This window comes from Mustela lutreola, chromosome 2 (genome assembly GCF_030435805.1).
Source record: "Mustela lutreola isolate mMusLut2 chromosome 2, mMusLut2.pri, whole genome shotgun sequence".
Lineage (NCBI taxonomy): Eukaryota > Metazoa > Chordata > Mammalia > Carnivora > Mustelidae > Mustela > Mustela lutreola.
This window is the reverse complement of record NC_081291.1, coordinates 43,980,959-43,996,243: the sequence shown is the minus strand read 5'-3', so window position 1 is coordinate 43,996,243 and position 15,285 is coordinate 43,980,959. Positions and strand designations below refer to the sequence as shown.

The window sequence follows — 15,285 nt, the reverse complement described above, 5'->3', positions numbered from 1 at the left end:
TTTCCGGCCCTGTCATTTACAACCTTGAGAAAACAGCATCTCTGTGCCTGAGTTTACTCACAGATAAAAAGAGGTTACTACCACTACCACTCTTTCTCTCTCCATCTTTAATGGAATTTTGTAAGGAATAAAATGGACCTTTTACTACTGCAAAATCATTTACAGATACAATGAAGTACTCTTACTCAACAACAGTGTTTCTAAACCTCAGCACTATTGACATTTTGGGCCAGATAATTCCTTGTGGTAGGGGCTGTCCTGTGCATTATAGGACGTTTAGCAGCATTGCTGGCCTCTGAACAAACACAACTCTCTTCCAACTCAGTTGTGACAATCAAACATGTCCTCAGATATTGTAAAATGTCTACCGAGGAATAAAATCACCCTGCCTCCCAATGAGAACTCCCTTTGTACATGTCAGCTGGGATGATTTTTAATTAAAACATCCATGGCCATCATGCTCTTGGTATAACATTAAAATGTCCGAGGAAGTGGATGTTTTGGCAGTATGAAAGTTATTATCAAGATGTCAAAAACATGAACCCAGGCAATGAAACAGGGCAGGGCTCTTTTATCAGTTAAGGCTGGAGCTCAAAGCTGACAACAAGGGTATGACATGATATGCATTCCAAAGAGAGACATCAAACCATTTATAGGCAAAATTTAGCCTCTCCTCTATGACAATGGTCTATCAAAGGAGTGTTTGTTTTTTAGGGAGAGAAGGGTAGGAAAATATTTCTTTTGCGAGAGTTGTGGAAAAAGCTGTGCACCTCCCTCTACCAAGGGAAAGTAATGGGGCCACGAGAGTCCTCTGCCTAACCAGTGAAGAGGCCTCACAAAGAACTACTTGGTATGTGCTCTCTGGAATTTGGGACAGATAGGTCCTTTTAAATGACAATGCCTAATACTTCTAAAGGAGAGAGAGATCTGGACAACACATGGTCGCAGAGTGAAGAGAGAGGCTAAGCAGGTATGCACTATATTCCCACTGAACATGGGAACAAAAGTATGTTTGCTGACGATAAATGTGGATCCCAGGCAAGAGGCCTGTCCATGAGTAGCTTGAAAGGAACTTTATCCGCAAAGACCATCTAGAAGAAAAAGACAACCTCCACCAGAAGGGACTGGACATTGTCCACAGGACTCCAGGAACTAAGGAGACGTTTTAGCAGCCAGTTGGGCTTGCATCAAGGAATTGTAACTAGAAGTCCCTAGCGAGGGATCTCTTGGATGCCTATCCCCCAACCAAAACACAAAACCAAACAAAAAACAACTACCCTATAAAATGACAGCATCTGATGGTTACTAGAAAGGAAGTGGATTTGGGGATGGGTGAATCAGGTGATGGGGATTAAAGAGCACACTTAGCATGATGAGCGCTAAGTAATGCCTAAATTGCTGGGTCACGACACTATACAGCTTCAACTAATATAACATGTACATTAACTCGACTGGAATCAAAATTGAAAACTTAATAATAAAAAAAAAACAAAACAGTGTCTGGCCATTTGCCACTTGTAGAGTACACCAAAGTCAAATTACAAATGTATTAGCAATCAGAACCTGTTCAGTACTCGTGCTCCTCTCTCAGTCCAAACCCACCACAACTCTGGAGGAGCAAGAGGTACCATAGGGAGTAGGGAAGGAAAATTCAGAATGAAGACCAGATAAAGAACTGACTACACGTTCCCTCTCAAAATGTGGAATCCTTAGACTGAGGCAAGACCAAGCTACTGGAAACGAGAAACATTAGGTTGGAGAAAAGTCTAAAGTTTATGATAATAAAGAAGACTAAATTTTTTAATCGGTATAAAGATGGGCCTATATGTTAATTTGTAAGAATAAGAACCATAAAAGCTATGCCACCTGCCCAAGTTTTTGTCTGGATTCAGGGAAGTGTTTAAAGAATAGTGATAGGAAAAGAATTGTTTCCACCTGCACTCTACTGAGGCTAACTCATGTGCAAGAAAATAGTTCCAGAGGTAATAAATACAAAAATGTCTGGTCCATCAATTGACAGTTGAAATGCTACTGATAAACCTTCAATAGACCATGAAGCTGTTTTTTTAAATTTGGGAGAGAATTGTGTTGAGTTAGTTATACTCTCTCACATTACTAGAAATAAAAGTTTCTAATACCTCCTCTAAGTAATTTCATCATCAGGAGTCTTTCTTACCATGTATTTTTATATAATCTCAGTAGTGATCAAATAAATCTTTTTGTTTTTCAGTATTCTTCCTGGCCAACTAGATCTTTTTCTTTCAAAATAACTCAGTTGGACAGAAAATTACCTCCCACGTAATGACGAGTTCCGACCGACTTCCTCCACCTCCATTGATGTTTGTTGGTGCCACAACAGGGACTGAAAGCAACCAAGAGAAATGTGGGATGGCAATTATTAAAGTACATCTTCATCAGGAAAAATTTTGTTTTTAGATTTCACCTTTCAAAATCTCATGCTGCACATTGTGAGAGTCTTGCATTTTTAATGAACATAAATTATGTTTACACATATCCAAATTTCTCAGAGAGAGGACACAGTTGTGTTTGATACATGAGCACCCTGGCTCCAAAATTAATTAAAAATCGAGTAACATCGTGTATTTGACATTATTATGCATCATCTACTAATTGGCAAAATGATGTTCCATTCAGATGGTAACAGTGACATTGCTGATTTAGTGCCTAATTATACAGTTGTGCTGTAAACAAGTTACCGAGGCAGTCTATTAATTGATTCTTTTTTTAATAAACAAACTAAAATGAGTTTTCTTTTTTATTTTTAGTCATCAAGAGAATTTAACATTTAAAAATGCACTTTAAAAATATGTAAGTATATAAATTCTTGTTATTATAACTCTTGTGTTTGAATCTCACATTCTCTCAGTATTGAACAGGAAGGACTTTTCCTCTAACCTTTCACTTGCCAGCTAAGAAGATGGACCCCTGTCAGGGATGTAACAGAGGTGATTTTCTCTGTTTAACTCCATGACTCTAAGAATGTTCCAGACACTGATCATTTTTATGAATTAGAAAACAATTATGCCCTTCAAATATACAGTTAAGAGGACTGATATGACAAATAATGGGTAATTTGAGGTCAATTACAAAACTGATGAAAGTATGTGTTGATCTTGTAGTATAAAATCAGAATGGGACTTTATATATGTGGAAGTACTGAAATGTAATCCTTTTCATGAAATAATGGCAGATGCATCTTAAATCTGTGATAATGAATATATCTGCATGATATATTTTTTAAAGATTGAATTTACACATAACTACCTAGATTTGGCCATTTTTGATCAAGATCCAGAGGTGGGGGGTGGAAGTGCCCGGGTATGTTTGCTGACTGATAGACAGGAATTATAATACATAATATTTTATTGTCCATTTCAAAAATTTCTCCCACTGTGGAGACCAGTCAGACAAATTTAGAAAACTTACTTTAATTATTGCCATTTGACACAGATGTTTAACTTTATAAACAACATAGTGATATGAGTCTAATTGTTCTTCTTAATAATAGCACCTATCAGACATTACCCGTTTTCATATTCAAATTTTCCCTTTATCTGCTTTGATCTTCACAATGAATTTAAAAGACTGCCTTGTACCTACACCCCATTTTTTAAGTCTTCCATGGCCTTTGGCCAAAAACACATAAATCCATGTGGGTTCTACAGCTGCAGGATTTCTGGTACTTGGCAACTTAGAGCGACACTTTTTTAGGACCATTAAAGAGTGTAGATACATAAAGAAATTATTTTAAATTAGACTTTTATTCACTCTCTACAAAGCTTCCAAAGGTCTGGACAACAAAATTCCTTTTTTTTTTTTAATTTCTTTTTCAAATGAAACATACTAAACCTAAAACATATCGAGAAGAAGCTACAGGGGGAAAAAAAGGACACACCGGCATGATTAGGAAACTTGGGATAATTATTATGAACACCAGGTCTCATCATGCTACTGAAACAAGAATGTTAGTGGTTAATAGAAGGCAGTACACACTCTTTACTGTAAAACTTTACAGTTAGGGTCAACCCTGCCCAAAGCTACCATGATATCAATCAGCGGTAAAAAAAAAAAAAAAAAAAAAAAAAAGCCTAAAACTCAAGGTAACAGTGATTCATAGGCCACACCACAGAGATTCTCCTCCAGCCAGTTTATGTTAAGGTCTGGGACTTTCTATATTTATACATTTCTTTATGCCAATCTCTTTCTCGTCTAGGCTAAGACCCCTGGTTACGGAGAATGCTGGTGCCCAAGTCTGAAGGTCTGAGCTCAAATCCTGACTCTGTCCAAAACAATCAGCTAAGATCCTGGTCCTACTTCTCCTCTTCTGTAAAATAAAGGACTCTCCTCTCAGCTCTAAAGTTCTAGGATGATCTCATTTAAGATCTTACAGTAAAATATTTTGTTTTTCAGTCCCAATCCTATAATGAAAATACTTACATTATCTTTAATTTGAAAAGAGACTTAATGGTATCTGACAGTTGTGCACTTAATTGACGTACTTTGTGCTTGTTAAGCTAAACCAGAGACAACAGAGCAATCCCTCATTTATATGACTGAATAGGAAGGTGAACTTTGTAGCTGCATGTAGCAAGCAGATCAAATGTTACCCTGGATGCAAAGTTTAAGAGAAGAACAAAGAGGATCCACTGAATAAAGCTTAAGAAGGGGTGATTTCTGAGCCAGGTTCCACTTGTATTTTGCTGTTCAGTGAACCAACTGATGCTCAATTAGTGCTTCTGTTAAATGAGCTTAGGATTTACCTCATTTGCATGGGAAAGAATTTATACTATTGCTCAATAAAGCTGCAACTAGGTCAGAGTTGAGAAATAGATGGAAATATGTGGCTGATTGCACCTACAGAGTCTAATTAATTCTTGGCTACAACATTTAATGAAACAAGCAGTAACTCATTTGCATGTAGAAATCTACAGATTCTCTGTTGGAGTTTGGCTAGAAAATTGATGAGATGAGAGGACAACTTCTGAAAAACTCTTATTTTTGACATGCCTGCTTAGCTATAATCATCTCTTATTGAACTTATATTGAGGAGAAAATACTCCCTACTTTGGGTACATAAAAATGTGAAAATGAAAGCTGCTGGTTTCCTGCCTCTGACTTGGGACCCAAAATACTATAAGACCCATAAAAATACTTCTTACTTGTATGCTTTAAGAATGATACCATAAAGGATCTTCCACGTGTTTTAGAAGACACTAATATCTTACCCGATGCTTTGGTTCTTAACAGTTCTGATGCTTTACTTGGTTCTCCAATCCCAATGCTGTTCCCAGCAACGACGCGAAATTCATATTCCACCCAAGGACTCAAACCAACCACTGTTGCATTGTATGTCTTGCCACTGAGAATTTCTGGAACTAAAAAAGAGGAGGGTACTTAAGGCATCAAAACTGGCACTACTTAACATCAATCAATCAATCAATCAATATCGAACATCTGTTTTAGAAAAAACACCTGAAAACATTGGTGTCACTTACCAGTTGAAACAGCCTGCCAACCCACAGAAAATGGTGTCCGAGCCTGTACAGTAAATATTTGAATGGGACTATTATTATCTGAGCCTGGTCTCCAGCTTAGTTGAGAAGTAGTACTGGAAATGTGTTCCACTCTTACATCCTCGGGGGGACCTGGTGGACCTTGAAAAATATGTTTGATGATAACTATATTGAAAATTATAAATTCATTGATTTGAGATGGGGCAGTTTATTCTTATTGGTATACTTAAAAAATAAAATATTGAACATAATGTACTTTTAGCAAATTATTTGAGATAAAACTTTTATTAATTCAGTTTACATGAGGAGAGACTAATTTAGAAATCTTCCTTTGAAGATTAGAAAATTCAGTCAGTTAAGCGACCAACTCTTGATTTCAGCTCAGGTCATGATTTCAGGGTTGTGAGACTGAGTCTTGCATTGGGCTCTGCGCTAGGCATGGAGCCTGCTTAAGATTCTCTCCCTCCCCACTAACTCTTAAAAAAAAAAAAAAAGAGAAAGAAAATTCCAATCATGGAATTGTTGATTATCATCCATCAGGGAGCTATCCTCAAAAACTGAAAACAACTTTAATATGTTCCTTTTTCAAAAGGTAACTAAAGTAAATGCAGTTTATATGGAGACCTATAGGAATATATGACTTTGACCCTATTCTGATGAGTATGGTTTATTATAAATAGAAGGCATGCCTAATTTTTAGGGACTGACACTGCACAATGAGTCTGACCTTTCCTTATAAATACACAAAATCTACTCAATTCACTATCCATATCCATACTACATATGCCCTGGAGTCTTAAAGTTTAGAAAATAAAAAAAAAAATCTATATTTTTATCTTACTTCTTTATCATGATGTGGTTGGTTATTCAAAGATTTACCACTTATTTATTAACATTTATGGATTGAATAAATAATGGCTCATTTATTTTCACTGTTATGCTCACCTCTAACAATGATATCAGCTACAGCAGATAAACTTTCTAGAGTTGTTTTTACCGTGCATAGGTATTTTCCTGAATGATTTAATTGAATATTCCTTATCATCAAATCCCCAACAGATTCCTGCAGATAGAAGATGAAAGGGGGATAAAAACACAATAATTCCCAGCAGGTCCCATTTTTTTTTTTTTACAGCTGGATAAATATTAAATATGAGACAACTCTGAAATTAGGAGATATACTAGTATCATTGTATGATCCCTCATATATGATCCCTTTCTCTATCCCCTCTATTATAATTGCATCTAGAACACAAGCATTTGTATGAAATACAGTAAACAAAATAAAACAAAAACAGATGCAGCTTCAGAAACAGACAGTGGTTATCCATGCAAATAAATATGAGGAGAATATTTAAGAAAGATGTTGATTCATGTGAAAAACTTGATTTATCTTAGTAAGTACTTGAAAATTTCATCAACTTACTCCTCCAATCCTTTCAAAATGAGTCACTCCCTTTTTTAAGTCTATGACATCTCCATTGAAAGACCATATAAATACAACTTCAATGGATGGGTCATGGGACACCTGGCATGGTAGGACTATACTCTCTCCAACTGTAACGTCCATTTTGGAAGGTGGAATGGTAATAACAGTCCTCTCTGTTGAGAAAAAATATTATTATTAGAAAAAACTTTTGAAATATGACATATGGCAGCAAAATACATATTTTACATGCCTTTGCAATTGCTTGAAATTATATAAATATAACTTGTAGTTCTCCTATATTCCATATGAATAATTCTATTCCCCCTTTTTCAAATATGTCTGCAGTAATCAGTATAGCTTATTACTTGTAATAAAAGGAGAGTTTTACTCATATTTTATATAAAAATAAATAGTTGATAGAAAACTGTGGACTTCAAAAGATAGTATTCCATACATGAAAAATGCACCACACAGTTTTTATTGTTTTTTTTTTTTTTTTTTTTTTTATTCTGAAGTTCTACGTGCAACATTACAATCCAGACACTGGTTGCAGCTCTTGTCTGTGTTAATTTTGTATACTGTGAGAAAAATAATTCCATTAAGATCTTAAATACAATATTTTATAATTTATAATCACAAGTATATATTTGCTGGTGTGAATATAATATCTATCCCATATCTGACATAGCTCTGATAATAATTTTCTGTTTTATCTAAAGACACAATGTGAAGGGGAAAGATGTATGTTGCTCCTCTCTTACCCAGATTTTCCAAGGCTAGAATTCTACATATATCATAAAATACTTCCCATTAGAAATATTAGTCATAGTGTCAACCACTGTTCCATAAATCCTAGCATTTCACTGACCAGAGTTTCAAAGGTCATTTCCAAAAGTGTTCTAGTTGGACTCGAGAGTCCTATATTTCTCTGATTAAAAGAGACTCATAGCAATAGATCCTATTTCTCTCTCTCTCTCTCTCTCTCTCTCTCTTTCTCTCTCCCTCCCTCCCTCTCTCTCTCTCTATATATAAATATATATGTATTTTCTCATAACAAAATGAATAGTTTTCTATTTTAGAAGGTTTATAATTGACTGAAAGGGGAAAATCAGTAAACACAAAGAAGCCCTGGGCATATGTTTGGATTCAGATAGGCACTATTTTACTAAAATAAAATACATTTTAAGGAATTTACATTTAAGAATTAGAAGTTTAGGCAAATTATACTGAAAAAATACTGTACATAAAGACGTTTCAAAACTGTGAAATAAGAACCTGGAGAATCTCTTTCTCTAAAGATCATTTGTGAGATAAAGTTGAACCCTGTAGAAATTAATAATCTTGAGTTTTAAGGTACATATTGATAAAAAGAGGCATGGAAAAATAAAAGCACATTTTATATTTCTGCATATAATGCAGAAAATTGAACTCAACCAACATCAGGTATATCTTTATGCTTGCGTAATTTATTCATTTTTTACATTTGCATAATTTAAAAGTGCTCTTTATGAGATATATACACTTTCTAATTATTTTTGGAGAAAAGTTCGAAGAATGATTTTTATGGACTACAACCTTTCCTAATTCCAAGCCCTCTTCACTTCTCTCCCCTAGAGTAAGGGTTTCAAGAACACTTTTTAGAACTAGAAAAATATTTTTCTTCTTGTAGTTTTTGGGAAAAAGAATGTATTGCGAATGTCTTATTTACATTTATGGGAGGATGAGTTGACTAATTGGATGTGTTAGTGCGAAACCACTCTGATTTAAAGTTTTAGATCATGCAATTAAAGTAATTTTCAAACATTAAAAATGACAGCAACTCCTTCCATTTATGGCGCCACAAAGTAGCAAAGTTAGACAAATCATTCCCTGCATACATAGCTCATTGGTAGTATAATAATAATGACTAAGAATTCATGAATAAGAAATATTTATTATAATTTTTAATGTTTAGATGTCATCACTAGTTAATTCATTTATTAAACTAGTATTTTACTGAGCACCTACCAAATTCCAGCCATCTGTCAGGAGGAAAAAAAAACAACAACAATATCAAATATAAATCATACAGTGCCTGCCTTCACAGAGATTTAAGTCTAAAGAGAGAAGCTGACACTAATCAAATCATATTAATGGATATGTAGTTACAGCTGTGATAAATGTCATATATTAGAGGTAAATGACCCCATTAAAATGGGGGACCCTGCGGGGTCAGTTTATTGAAAAAGAGTTGCTTTGGCTGAGGATAAAAGGCAAATAGGAGTTAGCTAGGCAAAGATGGCAGATGGGGGAATGATATCTATGTCCGTCACAGGTAGGCACATTTACAAAGGGTCTGTGTGAAGAAGAAACATGGATGGTAGATGGAGAGCAGTCGTTTTGCTGGAAATCCTATTATTAGAATATAACACAAGAGTGAAGATGGGAAATCGGAAGCTGGGTGATAGTCACAGTAAAAGACATAACTGAGATATCTTTAGGCTCAGCTACATAATCTGTGGGTCGCAATGTGAAATGAAAATGTGGGGTACTTTGGTCAAAAAATAAAGAAGTTCTCTTGAAGATATTAAACATAAAGCAACTTGCTTTAGAAATGTGGCATAACTTATAAAATGTAAAAGAGTAATGGTGATACATGAGTCACAGCATAAACTTGCAAATTGCAAAAAATGTATTTTTGGTGTCAGTTTTATATAATACATGAAATAATGCTTTATTAAAGTTCTATCTTGCTTGCCCTAAGATTTTTCTCACATTTCTGTAAATTTACTTACTGGAATTTGTTTTAAGCAACTTCATTTTCAATTGATGTAACTGGCATCAGTTGGAATGTAAAATCACAAATATTTTTCAATAATTTTTGATTTTGCAAAGGATCTTTCTCTGCTGATATAACTGTTACTGAACAGTAAAGAGTAGTTTATAGGATGTGACAACACTAGAATACAGTTCTGATAAGTTATGTTGAAATACAAATTTTAGAACATCTAGCGCTGGTAATAACACAGAACAATTTTTTTTCTAGAAGATTTAACTCTTCATACAAATCCAGTTCGTGTAAGTCTGAATTAAATTTTAAAAGTACATTTAAACAATGGAACTACAATGTTCTTCTGACATACTCTGTAACTTCTGAGGCCTTACAAGAAACTGAAAGTGCCTTAATGACTTGCATATAATCCAAAATGCCTATTTATGCATTCTATCGCCTTATCTTCAATTACAAGGAAACACTCATTAATAATTGGTCCACCTGGAGCTTCTTCTAAAAATGGTGTTCTTTTGCACTGAGTGGAAAAAAATCTTTAAATTTAATTTCTGTTTCTAAGCCTCTGGATATTCGCAATGCAATGCTGGACAAATTTTAAAAACCGTGTACGCTAAACTCTTTGAAGAATGTGAATAACTTTGTGTGGTGCCTCATTGCGATGCTCCTGCGCAGGCTTTTATTTTATGTCTTTACTGACAAAGTTTACTGCCTGAACCCTGGCAGTTCCTGTCTTGGCGCTCAGGTTGAAGAGTTACTATTTCTGCACACGTCACAGAGATCACAAGCACAGACGCTGGGGACAGTTGGGCAAGTGGCCCCTTCACATTAGATCCCAGCACTGGTCACTTTCTGAGTCCCTTGTTCTCCTGAGACACTTGCAGCAAGCCAGGGAAGCTTCTGGGCTGCTGTGACCTTCAGCGCCACCAGTCTGGGCCCAGGTCCTGAGGCCCACCTTCTCAGGGCCTCAGCACTCCTGCCACGACGTACGTGGTCCTGGCACATGGTACAGACTCCTGCGCGTGGATGCTGTCTTTTTGGTGAAGGGGCCCGAGCCCGTTTGCACGTGGGCTGCTGCGCTGCACCATAAGCAGGTGCACGTGCTACCCCCCAGCATACCCCTCTGCTCAAAAGCATGCTCCGCGGTCCCGCACAACTTCAGAGACAAGAGGACTAAGAACTTCAAGACAGTGCCATCAAGGTGATCTGCCAAAATGGGGCATTTCTCAGCACAGGGTCCTGTGTCACTGAGCCACGCACCAATGAAGCCAGTCCTGGATGACATGTTAAGGAACCTATTCTTTTTGCTGACATAAAATGGGAAGCCTTGAAAGTAGGAGGCAGAGGCAATGGTATAAAGACATAGCACTATCTGTAGGGTGAAAAAATAGATTATACACAGAAAGATAGCTTCAAAGACAGTCGACTTTTTATCCAAAAGAAGGGGAGACATGATTATCTGAGCTTAGTTCCCCGTGAGTACTCTGTGTAGGTAAGGGGGTGCTTGGGAAGGAATCTTCTAACTACTGTATCCTCTCGCCACACCGCACACAGACCTGTCCTAATCCTGTGTGGGCAGCTCCGCAAGACCCACAAGGCTGCTGATTGCTTCCCTCAAGCGTTCTCTTCTACAACCACGCATAGCTCCGGGCTCAGATCTCGAAGTGGATACTCCACAGAGACAAAAATCACACTCGCGGAGACTGAGAGTGGTTCTTGTGCAGCAGAAATATACAGAATCTTCGATGCTATTTTAGGAAAAGAACAAGGACTGTGCCTTAGTTCATTAACGAGTCCTCCTGTGCAAACGCTTAAACTCTTAAGAAATGGTAATAGCAGAGATTTTTTTTTTTTTTTTTCTTCAAACCATTCAAATCAGTCTCAGGGAGCAGAGGGATGTATATACACGTATCTACTCTACTCCTTTCCTGGACGTCCATATATACCGGTAGAGTAGGTGTAATAACATGAAGCTCGTGATTAATACGGAAGCATTTCTTGGTTTTTATGGATAAGTGACATCATTAGGGCCTGAAGTATAACAAATTAGAAAGGAAAGAAGTCAACTCTGCTAAATACTATCATCTATGAAACTTTGAAACTTTTTAAACTCTTTCTCTTATAGTTGTTACTTTTCATTCAGTATCATTTCATTCTTCTCGCAAATTCCTTAGGTATTGGTGACTATATATATATATATATATGTCTATATATAGGTATATAGACTAGAAATTCTAGTCTAGTAATTTAAACGTTTTAGCATGCATAACAGCTTCTCAGAGAACATGTTAAAAATGCGAATTCCTTGACTCCTACCAGAAATACTAATTCTGGAGGTCTGTGAAGGAAATGGAGAATATGGATATTTAGCAGGCCATTTTAAAAGCTGATTTTGATATGCTTAATCCAGGGACTACACTTTGAGAAATACTGCCTCAGGTTTTGAAATTTGAATCTGAAATTTCTATTAAAAAAGAAAAATCAAGTTATGTAAATATATAGTCAGAAACTCCCTAATGCTTTAGATCCAGCAAAACGTCCTATGGAGTAAAATGTCATTGATCGGTAACGCTTCAAAAATAAATACACAAAAATGGACTTTGGAGGTTATTTAACTGTAATTAATTCCATATACTGTAACTGCTTTCAGAGTTTCACAGTACATTTTAGCATATTAAAAGCTCAGGAAAATCCTGGATTAAAGAAACTTCTTAAAGTGTATTTAATCTAGGTTTCCTACGCTTACTAGATATGAAGGAGTTTTAATCCAGGTAACACCCCTTATTACACCTTGGGAGATAAGAGGCGCGCCTGGGTGGCTAAGTCAAAGAGTCCAACTCTTGATTTCTTCAGCTCAGGCCATGATCTTAGGGTCGTGATATCAAGTCCCAAGTTGGGCTCTGCACTCAGTGGGGAGTCTGCTCGAGATTCTCTGTTTCTCCCTCTGCTCTTCACCCTGCTCACACACATGCATGATTGTGCACACGTTCTCTCTCTCTCTCAAATAAATAAAGAAATATATACACATATGTGTATATATATATGTTTATTTATTTATGTACATATTTATATACATATGTGTGTGTGTATATATATATATATTTCAAAAGGAAATATATTTTGGGATATAAGAGATCCTGAAAAACGATGTTTGAAATTATGACTGTCATGGTGGAAGAGGATTAACACACATTTGTATACACATACATATGTGCTTATCTGTGTGTGTTTATTTAGCACACATACACATATAGAAACACAAGCTCATGAGACAGTCATGTTAACAGGAACTCTAATTCTGGAATAATTATTAATTTTGTAATATAAGAAAGCTACTTTTATTGTTATGTTAAAAAGAGTTCCTTTTCTGTTAAAGACACATTATGAAATATTTACACATAAAATTATGGTGTCTGTGATCTGCCTCTAGATATTTGGGATGGATGCTGAGGAAGTAGTAGGTGAGGGTATGGATCAAACAAAGTTGAGTATGAGCTGATAACAACAACCCTGACTGATGGGTACATGGGAGTTCCTTATACTATTTTTTCTACTTTCCTGTTATTCTCAATAATAATAAATGAAAAAACAGAAAATGATGAGATTAGTAAATATATAGAAAATAAGGAGGCACCTTTCCCATTAAGTTTCTAAAGTGATGAGGATATATTACTTTTTGAAGATTATTCTATATATGAATGACATTCATGAAGAGTTCATAAAACTACAGAATTTTAATGTTTCCATTTTCAATCTATTTTAATGATATACAAATCATATAAAAATAGTTTGACCTAACAATTCTATTCCTGGGGTGGTCCAGTGGTTAAGCATCTGCCTTTGGCTCAAGTCATGATCCCAGAGTCCTGTGATCGACCCCCATTTCTTGTACCCTGCTCAGTGGTGAGCCTGCTTCTCCGTCTGCCCCAGTCCTGCTTGTGCTCTCTTGCACACTCTCTCTCTAACAAATAAAATCTTTAAACAAAATCTTTTTTGAAAATCCTATTCTTAAGTAGTAGAAGGAAAGGTTTAATAAGATATATAATGCTTTTGATGAATAGCCTTACTCAAATTTACATGGTCATAATAGCCAAAGATGCTTCCCAAACACATCTTTAGTTATGAGTACCTCAGGATACATGAGAACTGATATTAAAACTTTTATCAGAATTGTTCAGCATGATTTCTTTAAACACAAATGAGACTTGACCCTTGTATCAATGGCCAAACACATTATTACATATTTTGATCCCTAACTACAGTTTTAGAAACTAGAGGATAGCAATGCAATATGTAACTGGCCTTTCCTGACCATCCAGAGCATATTCTTTTTGGTACCTTTTAATTTATTTGTTTCTTTTGTATCTTTAACTCAGTTGAAACCTTCACCTGTGAGTAATAATCTTTCAGTGTCACTGTTCACAATAATAACTTCTCAGGTATTTCTGAAGTTACCAACTTCTTTCAAACAATGGACAAAACAGAAAAAAAAAATCACCAACCCTTTCTTATTCAGTACAAACATGAGGTTCTGCCTTCATTTGTCTATGACATTATAGAAAATGTTGCTAAGATACCAATATAAAGAAAACTAGTGTATAAATAGCTTTGCAAACAGGTGACAAAATTCTCTGATATTTTCTCTCACTAGTTAATTTTTGAAGACTACAAATAAATACTTTAAATTTGGTCCTCTTCCTAATTCCTCAGAATCTCAATTTAATGTACGTATTAACATACTAGTCCTTTCCATGGTTGTTAATTTCTTCTTCCATTTACATGCTTCAATCTGAGATCATAGTTTTTCTAACTATAGGAATGTCATCAGGATCATCAGCATTTCTTTAAGCGTGGACTTGATAGTGATGGAATCTCAGAGATTTTGTCTGTGTGAAAACATCTCTACTTTGTATTCATTCAGGAGGACATTTTTGCTGGAAAGAGAATTCTTATCACTCTTGTCTTTTGGCCCATTAAAAAAAGCCATTCCACAGTCTTTTGGATTATCTTATTTCTGTTGCTATCACAACTGCCAGTCTTATTGCTGTTCTTTTGGAGATAATGTATCTTTTTTATCAAGACAGTTTTTCTTTTCTTTTCTTCTTTTGGTTTCACTACTATGTGCTTATTTAAGCTTTCCTTTATGTTTATCGTCATTAGGAGTCATAGAATTCCCTGAGTAGGAGGGCTGCTGTCATTTTCAGTTGTTCTTGTTTGTTTGTTTAATCTTTGGCAAATATTTCTTCAAATACTGCTCATCCCTCATTTTCTTTCTCTCCTCTCCACTTCTTCTGAAACTACAATTTCACCTATGTTGGAATTATTCACATCCAATATACTCCTTAAGCTCCTTAAGAAATTCTTTTTTTTTTTTTTTTTTTTTTTTTTTTTTGGTCTTCTCCATTGCATTTGCTCTCCATGTTACAGACTGGATATTTTCTATTCATACATCCTCCATTTTACTAATTCTTTTCTCTGTCATATCTAATCTGGTATTAAAAATCAATCTCTACTGTTCTTAATTTAGCTTTTGTATTTTTCAGTTATAGGTTTCC

The 15,285-nt window shown here is 35.5% G+C and overlaps 1 protein-coding gene across 1 annotated transcript in view; it reads right to left on the bottom strand.

The window, feature by feature from the left end:
- Positions 1 to 15,285, bottom strand: part of LOC131824148 (contactin-6-like) — a 305,999-nt gene that overhangs the window by 19,898 nt on the left and 270,816 nt on the right. Inside the window, 5 exon segments of the mRNA XM_059161537.1 lie at positions 2,292 to 2,362; positions 5,247 to 5,396; positions 5,517 to 5,675; positions 6,480 to 6,597; positions 6,961 to 7,136. Coding sequence (XP_059017520.1) covers positions 2,292 to 2,362; positions 5,247 to 5,396; positions 5,517 to 5,675; positions 6,480 to 6,597; positions 6,961 to 7,136 — 674 coding nt within the window.